General features: G+C 43.8%; 7 protein-coding genes across 7 annotated transcripts; 2 read left to right on the top strand and 5 right to left on the bottom strand.

The window, feature by feature from the left end:
• Positions 1-618: 618 nt before the first annotated feature.
• EAE97_004885 (uncharacterized protein) lies at positions 619-1,710 on the bottom strand (the record flags this gene model as incomplete). Its single annotated transcript, XM_038875397.1, has 4 exons — positions 619-732; positions 808-947; positions 1,041-1,536; positions 1,609-1,710. 4 exons carry the CDS (start codon positions 1,708-1,710, stop codon positions 619-621), a joined length of 852 nt encoding a protein of 283 aa, XP_038733754.1.
• Positions 1,711-1,900: 190 nt separating this feature from the next.
• Positions 1,901-2,819, top strand: EAE97_004884 (uncharacterized protein; the record flags this gene model as incomplete). The annotated part of the gene is made up of 2 exons (XM_038875396.1): positions 1,901-1,917; positions 1,997-2,819. 2 exons carry the CDS (start codon positions 1,901-1,903, stop codon positions 2,817-2,819), a joined length of 840 nt encoding a protein of 279 aa, XP_038733753.1.
• Positions 2,820-4,411: 1,592 nt separating this feature from the next.
• EAE97_004883 (uncharacterized protein) lies at positions 4,412-6,655 on the bottom strand (the record flags this gene model as incomplete). The annotated part of the gene is made up of 4 exons (XM_038875395.1): positions 4,412-5,884; positions 5,940-6,020; positions 6,072-6,197; positions 6,260-6,655. The coding sequence occupies 4 exons, from the start codon at positions 6,653-6,655 to the stop codon at positions 4,412-4,414; spliced, it is 2,076 nt and encodes a 691-aa protein (XP_038733752.1).
• Positions 6,656-12,664: 6,009 nt separating this feature from the next.
• On the bottom strand, positions 12,665-13,770 carry EAE97_004882 (uncharacterized protein; the record flags this gene model as incomplete). The annotated part of the gene is made up of 4 exons (XM_038875394.1): positions 12,665-13,149; positions 13,211-13,446; positions 13,495-13,550; positions 13,603-13,770. 4 exons carry the CDS (start codon positions 13,768-13,770, stop codon positions 12,665-12,667), a joined length of 945 nt encoding a protein of 314 aa, XP_038733751.1.
• A 255-nt stretch (positions 13,771-14,025) lies between these two features.
• EAE97_004881 (uncharacterized protein) lies at positions 14,026-16,080 on the top strand. Its single transcript, XM_038875393.1, has 3 exons — positions 14,026-14,117; positions 14,308-14,865; positions 14,918-16,080. Exons 1-3 carry the CDS (start codon positions 14,047-14,049, stop codon positions 15,873-15,875), a joined length of 1,587 nt encoding a protein of 528 aa, XP_038733750.1. The 5' UTR covers positions 14,026-14,046; the 3' UTR covers positions 15,876-16,080.
• A 391-nt stretch (positions 16,081-16,471) lies between these two features.
• EAE97_004880 (uncharacterized protein) lies at positions 16,472-17,656 on the bottom strand (the record flags this gene model as incomplete). The annotated part of the gene is made up of 1 exon (XM_038875392.1): positions 16,472-17,656. The coding sequence occupies one exon, from the start codon at positions 17,654-17,656 to the stop codon at positions 16,472-16,474; it is 1,185 nt and encodes a 394-aa protein (XP_038733749.1).
• A 2,118-nt stretch (positions 17,657-19,774) lies between these two features.
• On the bottom strand, positions 19,775-22,168 carry EAE97_004879 (uncharacterized protein; the record flags this gene model as incomplete). The annotated part of the gene is made up of 1 exon (XM_038875391.1): positions 19,775-22,168. One exon carries the CDS (start codon positions 22,166-22,168, stop codon positions 19,775-19,777), a length of 2,394 nt encoding a protein of 797 aa, XP_038733748.1.
• Between the last annotated feature and the right edge of the window lie 1,514 nt (positions 22,169-23,682).

Below are 23,682 nucleotides of genomic sequence, written 5' to 3'. Positions count from 1 at the left end.
GAAGAGAAGAAGTAGAAAAGTAAGAGATCGTGGAGAAATTATAGGGCAGTATTGATTAGTGAGTTGGTTGGTTTGACCTTATTCGAGGCCATATTTCGTACGGGATATTGACTTTAAAATGGCCAGGATGGAGGTCGCAATCGACATAAGCGAATAAAAGGAGAGGACTAAGAACATGTGGGGGGATCGATTCGTGGGGGGAAATCTCGGGTAAGAGTGTTAAGTATACAATGGGGTATGAATTCGTCTATACAAGTATCATCGTGGACTTAACAAATGGTATCATGTGAGATCAATATATGAAGCACGAAGATAAGAATGGTGTAGACCTTGTGAAACAGATCATGTTCTTGTGATCGAATGGGTGCACAAAGCACGCCCGGTAGGATTCGTTGTGATAGGTGAAGGTGCGGTATAGCAAAGCCATAATTAGATTCTAGTATCCTAGTACGTACCGGCTGCTTAGAAGTGTAAGAATGTAGAATACACGCCTCAAAAATGGCCAAATATGCACCAAAACATACTTACTCTCGAGATTAATAGACATTAAGGTGTGATCTCTGGTCCTGTCTTAGAGCCACAAAGCCTCGAATCTGAGTGCCGGCCAAATATTCGTAATCATGAATCCCCTCCTTGATTAAAATTCATGCTATACCCACCAGTCTTCTCATCTTTGACCATCTGGAAATTATCGGTGGATAATCCAAATGGCTTCAGTATTCCATTTCCGAACTATAAGAACACATTCCCAATTGTAAGCTTTTATGAACGAAAAAAATAAGACTTACAAGAATCAATCAAACTAACCTGCTTTAATTTCCCCATCATCTCGCCCATTTCTCTGTCTTGGGCTGCTTTACTTTTGGGTGGTAGAACACGAAGTTGTGTCTCAACTGTTTTGCGGTCGATGGCGGAGAGGTTGGTAAAGGTTGAAAGGAGTTTGTAATCTAGATTGCGGGGTGTGATGTGTTAGACTGAGACTCCGAGCACCACCATGAGACATGACATTGCCAATGAAGGAAAGAGAGGAACGACTGTACCTTCCACGGCGCCAGCTAAAGTAGACCATCCATCCTGTTCACTCCTAGCCCTCGCCCTTCTCATCAAAGCTTTTGCTCTTATTCTCTCAATGTCCTTTGCTCGACTCTCTTTCGCATCATCAATATTCTTTCCTCTGGTATCCTCCGCTTTTGCAGCCCCCTCACTAATGATTTCCTCGTCTGCTTCTTCCTGTTCTTTCACCTCCTCTTTTCCTGCTTCTTCATCCTCATCCTTTTTAGTCTCCGTCGCCTCGTCTTTCTGCAATCTCTCGAGCCCATCTAAAGCTTCCGAACTTGCTTTGGCAGCTTCCTTCCATGCCTCTAATTTCAAATGACAAGCCGCCACATTACTCTTCAATACCGCTCTCTCATATTCTAGATATTTCGGACACGTTGATAACGCGCTTTCATAAGTATCGATAGCTTCTTTGTATAATTTCTGTGAAAATAGAGTGTTGGCGGCAGTTTTTAAAGAGTTAGATTCGGCGAGGAGTGACTATCATTTACGTCATTAGCAATAAGTAAATAGAATGCAGTTGCGCATCGCAAAATGGTGTGAAATACGCACAGCTTCTTCTTCTGGAGAGAATCTTAGGATTTCCTCAGCCTCCGCTGGTTCGTCATCAGCATCGCGAGGTTTGCGCTGAAACTTTTCGGTACGTGTCGTCATGGTGAATGAATGATTTTGGGCTGTATTCTGTAAGGTCTGCTGGCGTGGAGCATGTATGAACGGAAATGATACCGCATCGGCCGCACTGACCGCGTGTGATATTTACCCCGCCAACATCTTAACCCCCACACTTCACTCACGCCAGCTTTAGACTCTATTGACATCAGAGCTATAGTATAATACCGCAAATATGGCACCTCGAACAGAGTAGGTTTCTACACCGAAATCTTATTTCTCACTCAATTGAATCCCTCAAATTGCAAAACTCCAGCTAACATCATACCAGCTTTCCCTCGATCCGAGCATGTCTCTTCGACATGGACGGACTCCTTCTCGATTCCGAAGACAAGTACTCTATTGTTACCAACACCCTCCTCGAGAAATATAACAGACCACCACTTCCCTGGTCCATAAAAGCACAATTACAAGGCCGACCCGCAGCTTCTGCCAGCGAAATTTTCTTTGGCTGGGCCAACCTCCCAATTTCCCGTGAACAATACATCGAAGAACAAGAATCCCTCAAGCGAGAATTATTTAAAACCTGCATGCCGTTACCCGGTGTAACAAAACTCTTAGAAGAGCTAAAGCATGCGAGGTCAAAAGCAAAGGAAGGAGAGAAGGAAAGGAAGCTACATATTGCCCTAGCAACGAGTAGTCATAAGGAGATGTACGATGCCAAAACTATGAATCATGTAACACTTTTCGAAGTTTTTCCTCCACATCGAAAAGTTCTAGGTGATGATCCACGAATTGGGCCTGGACGTGGCAAACCTGCTCCAGACATTTATCGACTAGCATTGGACACTATAAATCAGAGTTTAGAAGAAGGAGAGGAGCCCGTGAGAGCGGAAGAATGTCTAGTATTTGAGGACTCTGTGCCAGGCGTAGAAAGCGGGAGGAGAGCAGGAATGAGAGTGGTGTGGTGTCCGCACCCGGAGTTAAAGAATGAGTTTGTAGGGAGAGAAGGAGAAGTTCTTGCAGGATCGACGGGAGAAGGAGGAAACTTGAAAGAAGATGGTGTTGTTGGTACTGTGGGAGATGGATGGGGTGATTACTTGGAGACCTTAGAGAACTTTCCCTACGAAAGGTATGGGATCTTGGTAAACTAGAAGGGAGATACTTAGACTTGCATAAAGATGCTTCACGATAGATCGTACAAAGTCGATAGACTTTTGATGGAACAGTATAGAGTTAAGATACCTTTCCAGTTAGCCCTGTATAATCCACTATATTGAAACTACTTAAGCATGGAACTACCATGTGTAAAAGAATTGCACAGACAAGGGATCAGTGATCGGTCGTGTGGTTTCTCCTGCATGAATCGAATCCCGTTCATTTTAAGGAAATGACGTGAGAGCAGTACTGCAGTATTCATTAGGGTTCCAAGAAATATCGGCTCGTCTAAACGAGCACCGTGAAGTGAAGAGATATAATGAATAGATCAGAGGTAGTCATCATTCATTCAACTCGATACGCTTAACTTCACTGCATTTATGAGATGCTTTGGCAAGTCACTATGAATATTCAAGTCAATTAACACCATTCAATTCTTCAGAGTCACCTTCATCAATTCAAATATCACGATTCCAAGTGTGCACATCAAAATGGTAAGACTCCATAGTCTCATTAAGGATTGAAGCCCTCAAAGGGTTGCAGACAAAAGAAAGTAAAGCTAGAATACAGAAAAGTCGTCCATTGCAAGCAATTGGAACAACGATCCAAAGAAAGAAAACTAAATACGGAGAAAGGGCACGAATGCAATGTCTCATGAATGAAAAGCCATGATAACTAAAAAGAAAACTGAAAAATTCCGCTGAAGAACCATAAAGAACGCTTTCAAGGGTATCTTTCCCAACTCCATCGCTATGCCTTATATCCTAGAAGAAATTGAGATAAGACCGCCAACACCTTGCAATGTAATGCCCGTCATTGTAGAACCATGCCAGTACCAGGAAAAAGTGACGTAAATGACGTGAATGCTATGCGAATGTGAAATGTTGTAAATTGCTCTGGGTATCGTTTTTCGAAAACTCCGCTTTATGAGTGATGCTGAATGTATTTATGCTGCAGTGTATCCTTTCGATTTGCATCTGGAAATAAGAAAAAAAGCGTTGGAAGAGACGTCAATGGATTGTTTGACACTGGACTCAGTAAGTCCAAATGCCAAATGAAATCATGCAAGACGGTAGAGTGGGTGGCATAATACAGACGAATGATATCTCTTTTGCGAGAAGTAAAATACTCGCTACTGGAGCTCATATGATACAGACATCAGTGAGTATTGCATGAGTCGAGGTAGAGAGTAATAATGGAAATGCATGTATGGTGTCAATCAGGTCAATATCTGAGCCCATAGAGTCAAGTTACCGCAATTATGACCTGCAAGAAGCAGGACTAGCGAAAATAAGTGTATGTATGGCGCTTTTGTTGTATGCACAATGACCCCTTATACGTTGAACGCTTTGATAATATCGAGTCGAAGTGAAATGCAGCCAGTAAATCGGAAGATGAAAAGCAAGAAATCAAAGGAAAGCGTTGGGAGTAGTGCAAACCAGCACTAAAAAGAAGCCATCTGAATAAGTTACTGTCTATGATAGACAGTGAGAATCCAGAGTACAATTGGAGGAATCAAAAGGCTGATGAATCAACAGAGCAAATTCCAGCTAAAAACCGGTCGATGACTGAAAACTGAACCTTGAATCTATTGCGAGCTTTGTTGATTAGAGCAGTCCTCCGGGTCTGGGTATGTTCCATCGCTATGTTGAGTGTTGAGAGTGGGCAAATGTGGACTTTGTGAGACAAGGCCACCATTATGACCAAGCTGAGGAGTGGTGTAAGGACTGCTTGGGACAGTGTGACTAGGGTTGTAGCTAGGAGTCGGACCTCTGAAAGAGGTGGCATAGCCAGTTTGGGTTGGACCAGGAAATCCAGGACCATCATTGAACATGGTACCGCCTTGAGGATTAGAACCAAAAGTGTTGAAGTTGTAGCCCGGGTGGTGAGCGAATGGTTGTCGATTACCCATATGTCCTTGTTGAAAAGAGCCATCATTAAAGCCCCTACTGGTGGAAGCAGCTAAGTGAGGTAGATGACTGGCATGCTGATAACGATTATGGCTGTATGGATAACAATGATCATATGCACTTGAACGTTGATAGTAACCATGATCAACTTGTTGATATTCAACGGGGGGCTGACGTGCTTGAGGCTTGAAATTGTTGTTATCTGCAATCATTTGTGGGGTGCCATGAGACTCAATACTGACAGGAGCAGGATATCCAGCGTGAAAACGCACAGCATTCATAGCAGAACCAAGCGCCATGCGATCTTCTTGTGACTTGGGCTTGAAGGTCCTATTTCTATGTGGCATCAATTTTCCGTCTACGTAATCTCCGCGCAGCTTAGCAAGCGGCATCAATGACTTGATGATGATAGAAAAGTGGTCCACACGGTTGTCATTCTTGTCCTTAAAGACATGTCCAAGACCCTTGTAATCAGGCCATTGTGGATGTGACCATTCAGTCTCCATGTAGTCGACATTGTATGCTCTCGCATACCATCTGAGATCTTCAAGGCTATAAGCCATGACCTTGGCATTCTTAGGGTCAAGACCGAGGAGTCGACAAATAGTCTTCTTGTAATCATCTTCAGCTTCGGCTTCCTCTACTTCCTGTGATTTGATAGGAGTTTTGGTATTGACGAGACGTGAGCGTGTGTTAGTCGGTTGCCCCTTGGTCTTTTTGGTTTGTGGAGTCTTGCTCATGACAGAGTTGCTCGTGTTGGATCGTGTAGGGGTCTTGAGAGTCGCCCGGCGACCTCGAAGAGTTGGTTTGGCGTTGGATCTGACTGCTGAGTCAATGTAATCGTCCTCCTCGGACTCATCTTCGTCCTCAGACTCTGAAATATTCTTGCGCTTGGTTGAGTTGGTGACAGCTGATCGAGCAGGCTGAATGCGCATTGGAGCTATTGGAGTCTTTGGACCAGCTAGATTACCACCAGAAGTTTGCTGAGGACCGAAGCGGGCATATCTGTCATATGGCTGTGCCTCTTCAGGAAGTAATTTGGCTAAAGCTGTAGCGGCCGCTTCGGGTCCGACGCCTTTGCTCAAGAATTGACGACCGATTTCATTCTGTGCGTCGCGCTGAGCGTTGATTTTTTTGTTGTTGAGCTTCATCTAAAATTCGTATGTTAGTAATAGTACAAAGATAGGAAAGGATAAAATTCTTTACTTTCAGCTCCCCCTGTGGATGACTAACGAAACGATCGAGGTATGGAGCGTCCAACAACATTTTACACAAGGCTTTTGAACGCTACGAAATAGATTAGAATACATTCTTTTGGAGCATTGGATGCATACTTACAGTGCAGGCGCCACAAATAGCTGTCCAACGTTGACCAAATGAAGTATGGATCATTGGTCCCTCAAACTTTGACTCGTGAAATGCTTCTAAGAGTTTTACATCCATCTGTACAATTCTAGCCTTGTCCTGTGATTTTTTCCATTAGCATTTTGAAATGAGCAAGAGGAAAGGGTAGCAGGTCTACTTACGAAAATCTCCCAGCAGATTTCTTCGATCGCATAGGCTGGATACCTATTTTCCTTGAACTTAGTGGCTGCTTGAGACAACCTGCCGTGTTTGGTCGGCTTATCAATGATGGCGTCATCGCCCTCTGTTTCGACGGAGTTGAACGCCTCGAACAAGTCCTTAATGAACTCTCGCTGGTCGGCAGGGTCAACAGGAGCACCGCTCAAGCGTCCCTCCTCATAGGCTGCCTCTATGCGTTCATCGATTCGACGACGCTTTGTGTCCTGCATGTCGTTCAGGTCTGAGTAAATGGCCCGGTACGGACCAGGGGGACCCCGAGGAGCTGACGACATCGGTCGAAGGTGCTCCTCATGGTACCCGCTGGTACCGTACTCGGAACCATTGTCGTCTTGGTCCATCTTCTGGAAATGAATATGAAAGTTAGTCAATATTTTTGAAGGTGAATTTTTCTTGCGTTGGAAAGTACAAAAGGCAAAAGTAAATATCTCAACGTAAAAGAATATGTATGAATGAATGAAATATTGTACTAACCACACGCTGGTGTGCGAAACTGGAATTGGTATTGAGTATCTGCAGATCAAAGAGTGTGAAAATAAGTCGTCTGGATACGACAACTCGTGTTGATTATTTTAAAGAAAGTATGGTGGTGTAGTATGATAAGTAGACAAGAAAGAGAATAGCAAGTAAAGAAGCAACGAACAAGAAAATAGCTGGTGGAACTTGTATTGCTTTTGCTGTAATTTGTATTGATTGTTTTTGCTTGTATTGAATTGTATGTGAGATTGAAGGAAAGAGGCTGTAGAATATCAGGAAGTTGGGGCTCGAATGTAGGATGAATGTAGGATCAGGCGGGGTAGTTGATGTTTTTAAAAAAAGGGAAAGGAAGCGGAGTCGAGAACAGAAACCAAATAAAGTGGGTACCAAGTCAATGTGATCAAGAAATATATTTAAGTGAATTCAAACCGTGAATGGAGGCTGATTTTAAGAGGGGAATGAACCAAGCGAGGAGCCGTATTGGTTGATTAAGGGACTTCAAAGCTCAGAAGATAACCCGTACGAAAACCGAGGTAATGAGATATTAGGTGATATGTACGAGCCAGTCACAATGGGAGAAATGGAAGCTGGTAGTGATTTGAATCAGAAAAGAGTGGCCTGTTGCCCTGGGATACAATGATTGTATTGTATTGAATTCTCGTCTGAACCCCTTTCCACAGTTTCTTCGAATAGAATAGTGGGCCCACGTGAATGAACCTTTGCAGTCATCAGGCGATACAGTACATACCAGTATCTTCGGTACGCTTGTATCTCAAGAACGAATGCGTGTATGTAAGTGTCTTCTTGTATTGTAGCAATCGCCTAGGGTACATGTATTGTCGCTTTATACAAGAAACTCAGAGAGTCCGGAGTTAAATGGTGAGTGCACTTGCTTGAGAATGAAGGTAATGATCACATAGTACACAAGTGTCTATCGATCAGTCCCTTTAGAGTCTTGGTCATACCTGATAGCAACACGTGGTTTCATTCATAAATTATGGCAAGATATTATAGAATGTTCAGAAGTCTCCTGTAAAAAACTGGATGAACCATGGAAAATTGATGATAGAAGGACCGTCTTGATTTCATCCTCATTCAACATATCTTGGTAGAAGTGATAAATAGTTGGGTATATACCAGGCCGGCTTCATCTGCAATTCCCTTCTTCACTTGCGGCTATCTGGTCTTGTGTTGAGCTTTCAAACACAAGTTGTAACAGACATATTGGCAGATGAAACAGAGGTTCACTTGGTATGGCTTCATGTGTTAACACTCTCAAGCGGCAAATACTGGCGGCTGACATTACCATGATTTATCACATGCAGCAAGCATAAATAACACCACTAAGAGCTAATTGACAACGCATATTCCCCTCTATAGCAGCCGAGATGATCACCAATACTAACAAGGAAAGATAGCGTGATAACTTCAAGTGAAGTCAGCAATATGGATAGGGAGAGACCCCAGCTACCAATAATTGCTATCATCAAAGTTCAACGGACAACAGACTTGTTGTCACTCCTTTATATAATACAGAAGTCCATATAGACCAAGGACAAGTCATCTACTACTTCATTGTTGTGAAGTAGTAATGAAGCTCGGAAGTTCCGACGTCGGACAAGCTCCAGTGACAGCGACAAATTTGAAGGAAAACGACGAAAAGGGAGAGATGCACCGAAGATATGGCTTTGCGAAGAAAGAGTCTGCTGTTGCTGGTCATACCTTTATGGAGGCCGTAGCCCGTGCCATTTTGGAGGCATGAAGTTTCAACTATCCACTAAAGCTTTTTGTTGGAATTTTCCGTTGATTGAGAAGGGAGCTTAAATAGATACTAGATGAAGAAGGAGACTGTTAGAGACAATTCCAAACTCCTTCGGATTCACCAATACTCAACAATACCTGTGTATCAATCATGTTATTGATCCGGGCAAACAGGTGGATATAATACGTGCACATGGAAGCGGGAACTCTCAAGGTAGCATGTAGAAATTAAGTCCCCGCTACCTTGATGAAAGCTCCAGGGTGTAATACTTGGCTTCGACTCGAAGCCAGATGCACACTAAATGTAAGCTGGTCTGGTTATACTAGAGTCTACCTGACAGCAGTTTCTTTTCCTGTACGTAGTTTACAACGCTTGTTGGCCCTAACTTATCAAGCGATTTTGTTTATTGATTCATCAGGCATTCTGACAAGAGTTGTGCTCGCCGTGAACGAAGATAGGAATCATGATTTTATCTGTACGAGCAGAAGCAATATAATGGAAAGTGTTTCGTACCCTGATCAGATGGCATTGACTTGCCCCGGTCGAAAGACCACTGGATATAGTTAGCACGGATTCGTTTTGTTGTCATAAATAGGTCGATGAAGGTTGTAAGGAGGTTCCCACTTACTCTTTTTGTTGCTATTTTATGATTTTGATGTTTTTTGGTGCTTTCTGGAGACAATGATTAGTTGTAGAACTACAAAGTTCCGCTTATGGTCCCAATTGAAGAGAAGAGACTGCGGAGAGTTCAAAAAATTAGTAATACTCAACGAAGGCGGAGGCATGCTACATTGACAGCAATCAGAGGGATGATAAAGTGAATTAACACGGAAGAACGCCCGAACTGCGGTGCTTAATCCTCCTCGTAAACGAGGTCGGCAGTATGAAAAAGCATTATTTAGATCACGAAATGCTGCCGGCTGTTGGAATCTTGTAGACAATACCACTATGGTCCACAGGGAAGGGAAATGTAGAAATTGCTAAGATAAGAGCAAGGATGGACGTACACATTTGGAGAAAGATCGAGGCCAACTACTGGACGTGGTGTTTGCGTAAACTTGGGAGTCGTGGAAGATGCTCACCTGTTTGTAAATATTATTAGTAAGAAACAAATATTGTTAATGCAGTAGGAATATCTCGCGTCTAAAGATAGAAGAGGCACAGAGGTTAGAACTCACTTTGTTTTCAAATCTGTCGGCGGCGAGAATAATCTGGTCAGTTTGGTCTTTCACGAATTGTAGATTGTTGGCAAAGTAGAGGCGTACCTATATCGATTAAGGTCAGTCACTTGCTATCAAAGATGACTATAAAGCTATTCCAAGCCGAAGAGAGATTACTTGAGGTACCTGATGGAATATCATCTCGGTGTCTGCTGCGCAACTGGTGCGAACGCCATGCTTTTCACACTGATTTTGCAGGTAGGGCCGCCAAATCATGGTTAAATAGATGTAATTTTCTTATGAAAGAAATACACGTAGAAAATTGATCAAAGCAACTTACTTTTTTGATGCTTTCAAGGGTTGTTGTGCCCATTTTCGATTGCTTTTGGTATTTCGATGGTTTTGTTATTGGTGTTTTAGAAAGAAGCACGAGAAAATAACTATTTGTGCGAATATAATTGGCAGTAAGCTGCTCAAATCTACGAGAGAAGCCTAGCCCCAAGGTTTGCAGGGATCTTACTTCAGTTCTAAGCCTCTTTGAGAGAGCAGGCTACAGGTCACGCTGCGGTGCATAGTCCCGATTTAATTATAGGTCTTCTGGAACGGTTATATGTATCATTTCACTTCTAATGACTCTTTATGGGATATACGTAGTCTATTTACACTAATATACTTGCTTCTGAAGGTATGGGGAAGCTGCAATTAGACTCTGAAGCTATATTCTTCTGTACTTGATTCATAAGGATAATTTTGGGTCAGTAACTAGCCCTTTCAAGCATAACAGCTTCTTGTTAAACTTAGAAATTGTATTGAATCAATGGAGATAGTTTGAAAGATCGTCTCGTGAGGGTACATGTGCCTTTGTCTCAAGCAAAGTAATACTTGAGACCCTGTTGTCCACCTCTAGCCTGAGCCTGTAAAGTGACTTCATCTCTGAGATCACCAATTTGTCCAGAACTTCTTTAGCCCTTGAAATGTAACTTTAGGGGCTTGATATATCCAATTGATCCTACCAAGTTCACTAAATCACTTTTATTTGACTCGATGTCTCTTTGCTTTGTCGAATTATGATGATATAAAACTACACTTTTCCGGATCCCATCAACACTTGATCTTAAATTTTGGAAATCTTTCAAATTTTGCAACTAATTCTGGTAGAACCCCAAGAAAAAGGTCCAAATATTATAATATACTAAGTTCTATTCCATAGACAATATTCTTGCTCAATAGACCAAAAGTTTGCCACCATGCTTATTAGCCACTTTCCTTACAATTGGTGTAAACCATGACAACTTTATAACAACCATTAAAAGTATCGTATCTAATATATACAGCCTTATACACACTGACTCATGCATTATTTTGATTGTTATGACCAATCAATCTCATGCAAAAGGTTTTAGCTTGCTTCGCAGACTTCAAGAGTTCTGGAAGTCCTTTTCAGAATTGTTAAACACAACACTATTTCAACTACAAGAACCTGAACACAAAAAATGTTTGGGATTAGCAAGGTTCAGCGCTTCCAGTTTAACATCATCAACTACCCTTGAGTACAATAAATAACCTGGTGAGTGTGGTCCTGAGCTGGTCAAGAGGGACGTACGAGACAGACTGGATTCTGCTAATCGGTGCTTCTTTTTTCAGTCAACTACAACCTCCAATAATTACAAGAACAGATCCACGAAATCAATACCATCTGCTGCCGATGTATCCATATAACACAAAATCATAAAAGAAGAGTCAAGGCATAAGGCAGGCTGGGGAGGAAGAGGTTGCCGCAAAAGTGCACGCTTGCGGCGGAGTGTCGCCATCAAAGGCAGCGGAGATCCTGTTGTATTTCACAACAATTGGCAGTACTTCAAAAGAAACTGTGAAAAATAAGAAGAATAGCTACTCGGATGTCTCAAATACTCGGGCTCAATGCTATCTTCTGCTCCACTCCACCTTGAAAAGTACGCACCTCAATGGTAGGTCTCTACGGTGCAAGTCTCGACTTTCAATTGCAAACGACGGCCTCGGCGCGCTTGTTATACCTTGCAATTGAAACTACATCTAGAAATGAATGCACACTAAAAATGGTTGTGCCACTCACTTCTGATTGAAATGCGCTGGAGGTGGTACAGGCGTACGTGCTCCGTTCCCATTTCGTGACTGAACCACGTAGCAGCAATGCTAACAGCTTTACAGATTTTTGCGATTTGTACATTGCTACTTGCAGACAGCCTACACAACAGACCCGAAGTCTTGTATCTCCGCAAATACACAGAAGTTTATCATCAATACCGGAATTATGCTCGCTCATCAAGTTCAAACGATATATGGAAGCGTCGTCGTTGACTTCGAAATACGAACCCGCCATACTACTGTTACATGTCTACAAAGTGGGAGATGGTCATAATGATGAAGGTCATTGTGCAGTACAAGTTACAACAGCGAACCGAAATTACAAACTTGGAACATCAATACTACAACATTCCTTTACCACGACAAGTCGTGCTTGTTTCTCCATTAGACGCGAAGCAACTATAGCAACTATCAACATAGAAGACCCCAAAACAAACAATGAATCCAAACGCCAATAAAGCAGACGCAGGCCGTAAAGAGAACCAATAGAGTGCAGATTACAATTACATTGACTCAAAGTGAAATCTTCATTCCATTACTTGATGCCATGGCAAACAAAGCTTTTAGACATGCAATCTTGCATGTCCACTATCATGATACCATAATACTGAAAGCATCATTCTCATAAGCCATATAAAGTACTGGTAGAAGACCTACAAAAAACACACCTGTTCACGCTTGGCCATCACGTGTTCGCTTCGAGGGAAGCTTGACTTTCAAGCCCCTTTTCAAAGTTGATTCTGTTTTACAATTTCTGGGTATACTTCGGCTCGACTAAGATGCCTCACCACACTTAGAGATATGACCTTTGAGGTATATCATTATGTTTACCAATTTCCTCTTCCTCTTCTACCTCTGCCTCTTCCAAAACCTCCCCTATTAGTATTTTCACCTCCAGAACCCATCATGCCTTGATCAAACCCTCCACCACCAAATTGACCTCCCCCAAATCCCCCCGCACCTCCCGCCGAATTCGAGCCTCCAAACATCGAGGGGTCCATCTGGCTAGGATCCATTCCACCCGCTGCCATCATCTGTTGCATTTGCTGCATCATTTCTGGTGTCATTCCTTCCATCCCAGGCATACCACCTCCAGCTGGCATTCCCGGCATTCCACCCATAGCCATCATCATGTTCATATCCTCGAACATTTTCTTATTATTCTGTGCGATTTTATTGGGGTCGAATTCTGAGCGCAATGATTCTTGTTTGTTGGCGTAGAGGGCCCAGGTAAATTCATCGAAACCGTAGTTGAAGTAATCAGATATGTCGGTACCGGGTCTTCTCCAAGGTTTGTCGTTCTCGTTGAGATCTAAACGGATTGAAATTAATTACATGAACAATCTTGGGGTAAGTAAAAGAGGATTAAATACCTTCATCGATATTGATTTGTGTGATTGGTTTTCCGGCTGGCTCGTACATGGGCTTTGCATTTACATCAATTTTTGATATCGCCAGTCCAGGTAATTCTGCACCAGATATCGCTGGAGTCTCGGAATCCTTCTTTACTTTTTCTGCTTTCACGGCGGGAGTTTTCTCATCTGCTTCGGCCGTGGATTTCGTATGGCTTGGAACATCACTACCGGGCAGTTTATCATATTTTGTGCCTCTATTCTCACGTCAATACTGAGCACTGTGAGCTGGGCGCAAAACATACTGAGGCTTTGTGGACGGCGGAGCACCATCTTTCTTTTCTGTGATAATATCTATATCCTGTACCCATATCAGCAAAGCTAAGCAGAGCTTCGATGTGACCATATCATACCGAGTCACTATCCTCGTCCTCATCTTCCTCCTCGCCCTCCTCTAAATCTTCATCCTGTTGTTCGTCTTTGACTTCGGGCTGCGCAGCTTCTTTTGGAGCGACTTGGTTTAAAGAAAGTGGCGCACTCTCTTCGGGCGCATAAAAATCATCATCTTCATCGATATCCATTTTGATTATTGAAGCTGTATTGAGAGTCCGTGTTGTAACTTCTGGGATTGATAGTTGTCGCGATACGACTTAGCTAGCTGGTTACGGTAAATAGGTATGGCATGTACTGTAACACAACAGCCTGGCCGCCTTAGTCTTAGTGAATATTAGACGCGTTCAGGCTTAAGTTTCAGGACGAGATGGCCCTGGAAAATTATTCAAGTTTTCTCTTATTATTCTATGATTTTATCTCAATCTTATCCCCAAGAAAATTCACCACGATAGATTTATTTCAATATGGCTTTAACTAGATCTTTTTCTGGTCCAGGTGGATTAAGTATTAATACCAATTCTGCTAATTCTTTATTGTAAGTCAATTATTCAATTGAATTGCCCAATTCGAAGGTTTATTTATTTTGTCGTGTCAACCAACTCATTGCCCAAGCTTTTTGTGGAGCAAAGGGAAAGCTATCAAAATAATTCATTGTGAAAGATTTCATAGAGAGAGAAAGAACATTGAGCGAAACAAAGAAAGAGCGATTCTAACATTTCATCCAGTAGCGGATCAGGAACGACACAGCCATCATCAGGAGGAATGTTTGGAAGTACACAGGCTGCGAAGCCTTCGACAGGTCTTTTCGGCGCACCTGCAACTACACCTGCTCCTCAATCTGGTGGGCTATTTGGTTCAACGGCTTCAGCTGCTCCTTCTACAGGTGGGTTATTTGGCTCAGCTCCCGCAGCGGCAACATCTGCGCCGGCAACTGGAGGATTGTTCGGAGCCGCTCCTGCTCAACCTGCGACTGGTGGATTGTTCGGAAACGCCAATACTTCCCAACCGGCTTCAACTGGGGGTGGATTATTTGGTTCAACGACTGCCGCGACGACTGCTCCTGCAGCGGGCGGGCTATTCGGATCTGCGACCACTAACAATAATCAGACTCAAGGAGTTACAGGTGGTGGACTTGGGGGAGCACAATCCAACAATCAGACAACTGGCGCAAATACAGGTGGTGGATTATTTGGTGGTACTGCCTCGTCACAACCTGCGCAGAATGGAGGTGGATTATTTGGAAATTTAAATCAAGCAAAACCTGCAGCATCTGGAGGTCTCTTGTAAGTGATCTTCGCGAAGAAAAAATAATGATATATCAACTAACTAGCTTAGTGGCGCAAGTCAACAAACTCAAACTCAAACTCAATCCCAACCACAGCAAACCTCCTCTCTTTTCGGCGCACCGGCTCAAAATCAACCACAAGGCCAAACAAATAACAATATGCTTGGGGGTAGTCGTTTCATGGGTCAATCCCAACAGCCTCAACTTGTTCCCGGCGTCCAAATTGACCTTAGCCAAATGCGCGGCACGACACGATTCAACGACCTTAACGAAACCGTACAAAAACAAATCGAACACTTTGACCAAGTAATTCAAGCACAAATAGCTATGAAAAACGACTGCGATGCCATCATGCCCCAACATGGCAAGCTTCTTGAACATATTCCCAACGACGTCGAATTTTGCCGGAGGAAACTACTAGGCATGGAGGAAGCTATGGAACGCGACGCCACTGAAATTGATCAAGTTCGTCAATTGATAAAGAAAGACGCGGACAATGCCACTCTGAGTTTCCGCGCAATTGATAATCAAAAATTGCCAACTCAATATCAGACCCCTGGCATCTGGGCTAATAAATCTACGAACAATCCCAATAGTGCAGCCAATGACACTGATGCCCAAGACTTGGTCTCATTTTTCTCCGCTACGGCCGATGAACTAGACGCGACGCTCAAGAAGTACCAGAACAATTTCACTGAATTAGAAGCGCATCTGAGGAGCCTTGAACAAAGCACCGCGCAACAAACTCAAGCCTTACTAGCGCGCAGAAATGGAAGAGCGTACCAACAAGAAAACCAGATCCAAGAGTTGGGATTGGCACTTGTAGAATTTGAGCAGAGTATTTTACAGGTGGCTGGTAAGATTGGCGCGAGTAGAGAAAGTATTCAAGCGTTGCAACTTGGAAGTTTCACGGGTCCTGGAGATAGGGATAGGAGGGCCGAAACACCGACAGGGTTTGGGGGCAGTGTTAATGGTGCCAGCGTGAGGGGGAGAGGAGGTGTTTATTGAGGGATGGGTGTATATAAAGTTGGGTAGGCTGCAGAATCTGTTCCAAGAAAGATTAGAAATTGATTCAGGTGGCGTCTGGGAGTTTGGGTTGCGAGGTCTACGTGCTCGTTTTTCTGCGTAGCATTCATGTCGGCATTTGCACGAGAAATGCAAAGTATGAATTGATTGGAGATACCAAAAATGAAATCTAATGTACTATCTTCGAATTGGATTTGATGTGTTAAACTTGTGAGAATAGAGGTTCGCACGCAGTAAAGTGACTGGTAAATCACTGTCAGTAAGTCCAAGTTCATGATGGTGGTCTACATTTGGAGGATATTTGAAAGTCGTTGCCCGATTTTCAAATATTAAATTTTGGAACGATCTGAGTAAACGGTTATGTTTATTCTTGTAAATGAGTATTTGCATAAATTCTAATCCGCTATCAAATAATTTAAATGGCAACGCTAAAATTGCAGCAAGCTACCATGCATATGCCGCTCCCCGCTGTAGAAGAACTCCTCATTCCTGACCTCCTATCCCAGTTCCCAAACTCCGTGCGGAATGCAAATATATATATATATATATATATATACACGTTCTCCATCCATTAATTCCTAATCATTATAATTGCTCTGGCCACTCCCATCCTTATTCACAACCAGCAATCCATACTTCTCCCCCAACTCCTCTTCCTGGCTCCTTGCATCCTTCTCCAAAACAGGTTTCTCCCCATGGCAACACACTCTAACGGCATGTCTCCTATGTGGCGCAAATCCATACGAAGCAGTGTGGTTCGAAATTCTATTATCCCAAAACGCCACATCATCCTTTCCCCATTGGAACCTCACGTGCAGTTCCTGCGTCGTCGACACAATTTCATTTAGATACGCGAGAATAACATCGCTTTCAACTTTAGGGATGCCGACAATCTTGGTCACGAACCCGGGGTTGAAGAAAAGTGATTTCCAGCCCGTAACAGGATGCGAGCGGATGAGTGGGTGTTCAGTGATGATGGGATCACGTCGAACGGGTCGGCCTAGTGCTCGCGAGCCCTCGGCCTGGAGATGAGAGGTGTGTAGCGCGGTGAGGGATTCGAGATAATTTTGCATGGGCGCGGAAAGCGCATCATAGGCTGCGTATTGGGAAGACCATAGCGTGTCGCCGCCGCCGCCGCGAGGTGGTCCGGTAAGGACTTTCAGTGAGGTGTAGGAGGGTGGTTGGATTTCGTATGTTACGTCTGAATGCCAGAGAAATGTAGGTGTGAAAAGTGCTCTTTGGTCTTTCGATTTCTCGTCCGTGTATACGACATGGATATCGTCTAGATCTCCGCGTTTAGGCACAGAAGTGGTTGCATGCTTATGCAGTGTTCCGAAATAAGAACCCAATTTGCGTTGTGCTTCGATATCAAAGTTCTTTTGATTACGGAAAAAGACGACCCCACGGATGGAGATGAGTCGAGCAAGATCGTTTTTAGCAGCATCAGTGAGGTTGGCTAGATCAACCCCGTGAATTTCGGTGCCAATCTTAGGAACGTAGTCAAATACATCAGTAGCGGTTGCCAAGAGGTCTTTGAAGGTATCTGAACCCAAAAGTCCTTTGTCTATGTATGGGACTTCCTCCAACGCCGGCCACTTCTTATCTGGGAAAGAAGGTCGGAGATCTTCATACTCATAGGTCTCGTGTTTTTCAACTATAGTGCAACCTGGTGTATAAGAAAGTGCCGGTTTGGTGGTGGGTGTAACTTTAGTGGAAAGAGGAGTAGGAGTTTGTTCAAGACCAACCTCTAATGAAGGAGCCATCTTGAGAAAGACAGTATTAAACGTGGGAAGTATGCGGCTAAGATGTTTGTTCAAGAAATGAATACTACTGTGTATTTGAGAAATTCAGGGAATAGTGATAATTTGGAAGTGGTATGGAAAAATAATATCCTACTTAGGAATCTACCTATATAAGAACGAACCCGAGTGACATGGCACCATCGATCCCATCAAGCACACCATCTTGCGTTTACACACTTTGAAATCAACAAATTAAAGAATGAGTAAGCCTGAAACTTCAAATGGCATTTCAAACCCCACATACGCTTGCTTCGTCTGATATCATAATCCAAGCACGCACTGTAATCAATCGCACGTAATGAACATGTAGATACCTACTTACCAACCTACCTAGTCTGTGGGTACCTAGCCCTCGACCCCGTACCAAAAGCCTGACATTGAAGTTCCTTTGAGCTCACCGTTGCACTTTCACGGGGATCTTTTGACTCAATTCAGCATGGAATTCTCGAAATAACTTTTCCACCGCTATTCCAGAAGTTTCATTCCCAGGAACAAGGTCAATGGGATACTTTATTTCGGGGCAGGAGCTGACGATCGAGTTGAATCGAATCAACACATGTGTGGGGAATGCAGTGCCGCATCATTTCTAGAAAACAAGTACCGATAGCTATTCCATATGAATCTACTCATCCGACTCGTCATTCGTTGATCAAATGTCTTTGATGCATTGATATTTTTCCCTATACTGGAGCCGCAAGTCCCCATACCCCTGATTAATGAAACGTATGCGCTGACGTTTCGTTCCCTAGAGTTTAGTATTAACGACACTCGCCATCGAGAAGGTTTAAGGCGTGATCAATTCAGATCCCGATAATGATAACGGGTGCTCCGTACAAAGTAGTATAAAGTTTCCTTTGAGTCTTGATTTCAGAGGAAGCGGTCAGACTTCTAACTACAGATCGATCACGACATTGATATCGCCATATCACGGGACATTAATATCGCCCCACGAAGGATCGGTTCAGAGATTCAGTATCCTGTTGACTCGAAACAAAATAGTAGATGAGATCCCATCCATCTCATCTGGCTGCGCCTGGTTGTGAAACGTTTGAAGTGTTACATTGTAGCCCTTGTATGTTTATTGCAAGGTAGTTGAGGAAGGCTGTCATTTTTGGCCAAATGGATGATCGAGATTCATCACCAGCCACAGGTCTGCAAGCCACTCACCCCATCCATCACCAACGACCTCGATACACCAAAAATCCCTTCAAATCACAATGTGATATAATTAACTAGCTTCAATTATCAATTCAAATAGATGATAAGTAAAAGGCAATCTGAATTATCCTTAATTAATTCTGAAGTCATTAATATATTATGTGGCTGATTTATGACGAATATTTCAAAAGCACCGTACCTACATGTCGGAGTTGCTGCAATTAATTGAAAGGGTCGGTCGGATTAAACTTTAAATTGTTAAAATTTTGACCTCGTTCCAGATTTTAAATCTTTCATTTTGTAGACATGCAACAAAGAGGTGTTTGCTCTCTCTGGTCATGTGTGAGTCATGCTTTATTAAGTAATCAAAGTTCTTACTTTGAAATCTCCGAAAATCCCGATGTAATTAAACTGATTATGCTAGAATTCTTGTTCATTCACAGTTTGCTATGAGACATTGCCTTTTGTTGACAGTTGTATTGTGCGTTGATATGTAATCATGACTTGAGGTCCGAGATCAAACTGTTCTCCATTCTCGCAACACCGGCGCTACATCAGAGAGACTTTACTGTCCATGGGTTCTTCAATACTCGGGCAAATGTGTCGATGAACGCGGAATCAAACCCATGATATACGAGGATCATTCTGCTTGTTGACGTGCCGTCTCTATGGACATTGGCATCTGTCAGCTACCTAGCCATATCACACACGCAGCCTTTACGTCTTGAAACAGAAATCATGTTTGCTCCTCATATCATAGATACGGCAACATGATACACTTTTCTACTGATCGTATATCTTCTACGGAATGTTCACAGAGCAAGGAGTATAATTTGTATGTATGCGCAATGTACATTGGTTGTCTATATTCTAAAGGTTGATAAACTATTTACAAAGAAAGAAAAAGGAGAATCCATCCTATCAAGCCTCACAGTTCTCATCATCACCCGCGTCGGCGGCTGAATCAGCACCGGTGGCACTGGGTGCGAGGATAGCAGGGCTGCTGGTAGTACTACCTCCGGTGGCGACGTCGTAAGCTGCGATCTTAGAAGCAGCCTGCTCAGCGACAACCATGATAATAGCCTGGGTGTTACCAGTTGGTAGATCGGGGTGAATGGAGGCGTCAACGATGAAAAGGTTGTCAGTACCGTATACCTTGGTATTCAAGTCGACAACAGCGGTACCGCCGGTACGTCCGTCATCTGTGCCCATCTTAGCAGTTCCAACCCAGTGATCACCACTGACAAGAGAAGATGAAATAATGCTTGAAGGGGTTGCTCCTGCAGTCTTGTAGCTGAGAGTGGTGCTGCTGTTTCCTGCGGCATTTGAGGAATTGCTAGACACCATGTTCAAGAAGAACTGGATAAATTCCGAATAGACAGCCATATCTTCAGTTGTTTGCAACCATGGCTTGGTGTTAAGGACGGTACTGCCAGATGCCGAGATTCCAAGCTCACCAGTACTGGTAGTACCATGAGTAAGGAAGGCTTTGATGGTGATAGTATCATCGGCCATCGCGCTGACGGTGCCTTGGAGGTAGCGAGCTACACCGTCAGTACCATTGATTGAAGTCCACAAGTGCATTCGCTGAGCTGCCTGTGTTATAGTTCCAGAGCCTTGCTTGTACAAATCCAAGTCGGTGGCAACTGGCGATGTCGCGAGTCCATTGAAATCAAAAGCTTTGAAGGCAGGTGAAGTAGTAAACTGCAAAGGGACTTGAGCATGATCCTTCAAATTGTGACCGACAGGTAGGTCAATCCAATCGGACGAGTCTGGCAGAGAGACACCAGATGTGCCGGTTTTAACAATGTTGAGCGCGTCAGATCGACCAATGCCAGAGTTCCAGAGGATACGGGGAGTCGATAGAGCGCCTGAAGCAAGGACGACTTTACCCTTGGCATTGAGATTGATAATTTGACGAGAACCATCTGTAGCCTGAGTCAAAACACCGGTGATTGTGCTTCCATTTCGCAAGACCTGGACGACGCTAGATTCGAGCTTCAATTCAAAATTATCAAGCTTCTCGGCGAACGGCATGTAGGTTCTAGCGGGACCAGCTCGGAGATGGTTGGAGATACTCCAAGCAGGACGAGAGAAGACTGCATGTTTCTCGTTGGGGCTCTCAATAGAGTCGACCTCACTCCAACCTTGTTGTCCGAGATATGCTGACCAGGTAGTGTATGCCAAATCATCGTAGTGTTTTCCATCAGCCGAAGGCTGGGTGGTACCAGGGTTACGAGAGTAGAGACGGTCAGCTGCGCCAGAGACAGAATCCCAATCCCATCCAGTTGGCCATTTCTCAAAGTCATGAGCAGCGGGGTGAATGAAGTTGAGGCCATTGATGGAGCTCGAACCTCCAAGAAGACAGCCAGCAGTAGATGCGGTATCAGAACAGAACTTAGTTCCTGAGATGGACGCAAGACTGCTGCCAAGAGCTGGCACATCATAGGGAGTAAGAGTAGAGTTCCAAGAGAGGCCTTGAGTGGAGCCGAGGGCAACTGTGTTGGCGGGACCACGCTCAAGGAGGAGGACACTGACACCACTCTCAGCAATACGCTCAGCAACAATAATACCAGAAGCACCACCACCAACAACAATGACATCGTAAGTAGAGTTGAGTGTGGTGGGAGCCGGGACCGTGCTGTTTGAGCCACTACCAGTTCCCGGACTAGTTGAGTTCCCACCAGATGGAGCAGCGGATGCCCATGAAGCCCATGTAGAGTATTGCGCAGATCTAGCAGCTGTCAAGTTGAGGTTGTAGATGTTTGAACCGACATCATGGTATGACAAAGCACTTCCCGAGCTAGATGGAGTTGTGGGAGTGGAACTTGATACGGCATAACCGAGAGTGGCAAGTTCACTTGAAGCATTGAAAGTTGTCAAGCCTCCGATCACACAGGATTGGCAAACGAAAGTATAGGACAAGTGTGTGCTGTTGATAAATGTACCATTGGCAATTGGCAGAGCCGCAACTGTTGAGTTTGTGTACACATCGGGGTTGGAGTAACCAGTGGCATATCGGAAACCTGACTGAATCTCTTTGCCGTTGGGCCACGCAACAAAGAGGAGTTTGTTAGTCATGCCGGCGCCCATTGAGAGCGCACCCCAACCTGCACCAGAAGTGAGAGGAACCACCAATTGACCGATGAAATCGGCTGTTGGGCTCTGGGGAACCGCAATACCAAAGCTGTACCCTATCGAGGTGTCCGAGTATTGTTGAAACTCGATGCCAGTGTTTGCGTCGGTGTAGGCTCCAGTTGTGGTAGCTGCCGAGGCGATTTGGGCGAGCCCAATGAGGGCTGTTGAGCCCAACATTTTGGAGTACATAGCGATTGATTTTTCAAATGAGAATAGGAGAGGAATTGTTTGATTGAGTCGTCTTGTGAGAAAGAACGAAGAGCCTTCAAAGGCTTAAGGGACAATCGAATGAGTATTGAATGAATGACAAAGACCGACCCAGCGGCAAGCTTGAATGAATCTAGAGATGCTTCTAGATATCAAGAAGATGTGAGGAAAGGTACATGTAGACGATATCAACCTATTATATACTGCAACTTGATCCTCGTCTAACACCGATACATATCTCGAGCCCTGTCCGCGGCCCTGTCCGCGACCCCTGATTTTTTTGAACGTCATCCACTTCGCAATCTTCACATGTAGAGCTCGGCCTCCCCCTTTCATATCCGGCGTTCTTGGCGCCAGATTTGACAAGATTAATGGGGCTCTGGGTCTAGTAGTCGCTCGGTAGATAACCGACTGGGGGATAAATTCTGCCGAACACCGTCAACCTTATATTTAAGCTTCCATTTTTCTCGTATTGTTCTATAGTTTAAACATCAGAAGATTACCTTGAACTTTCTTTGATAAGGAACATAAAGCAAAAAATAATAATGAAAAAGTTGGTCATTGTCGGCTGCTTATTGGTCAGAACAAAAAATAACGTTTCATGCAAAGAGCCAAGACTTTGACGAGCCCTGGTGCTGATCCACTTCAGTTTCGTGGGATTGTTTGATTTTAATATAAGGGACACAATCCTATCACCGTTTGCCTACCTCTGTATATTAAATCAAACTGCAATGTGTTTCTTCTTTATTGTATTGAGTGATGAACGCTTACTCCTGACTATGCGTTCTACTGCGTATCGCGCTGAAGCTTGGCGGTCCGGGGTCAAAAAAAAGTGATGGCAGCAAGTTCGCATGATCGTGATAGATAAGGATGTATTTGAAATCATTTTCTCTATTCCTCAACCAATTTCCCCCGAATCAGAATGCGACGGTTACCCGTTTCTTCTTTTGGGTTCATCTCTTTGAGTTTTTCGAGATTCTTCCTTAATGGGAAGGCATAATCATGATCCTTGTAGTTGTCTCAGAAAATCAATGATATCAAAAAGTCAATATTGTGCGTGATATGCATTGATCGGACGGACACTAGAGCCTCCCTCGTAAATCAAGGGTTTTGAGGGAGCCGGCTCGAGGCTCCTAGGATATACTCAACTATCACGTGGGTTGAATTGAACCCACTTCGAGTGACCACTATCAGGTCAGAGAGCATCTGGGGGCTCTCTAGTGAGTACTAGGTAATCTTCAAATCACTTCCATGATTGCGGTGCAAAACTTTCATTCAGTACCACCGTATGGCTCAATAGGATTGAGTCCTGCAATGAAACAGTTCCCCTCCATTGAAACCTCGCATCACGTGTTGAGAGCCACTACTCTTCAGTTTGGTTCTCACTTTCACCTTCGTCTATGGCACTATCAAATCTTCTCTTTCTCCTCATTATCCCATTGCTATAAACATTAAGAAAATTTGATGAGTATCTTAGGCATCTC

Source organism: Botrytis byssoidea, assembly GCF_014898295.1.
Source record: "Botrytis byssoidea strain MUCL 94 chromosome Unknown BBYS_008, whole genome shotgun sequence".
NCBI lineage: Eukaryota > Fungi > Ascomycota > Leotiomycetes > Helotiales > Sclerotiniaceae > Botrytis > Botrytis byssoidea.
The sequence above is the reverse complement of the archived record's forward strand: the minus strand, read 5'-3'. Positions and strand labels throughout refer to the sequence as shown.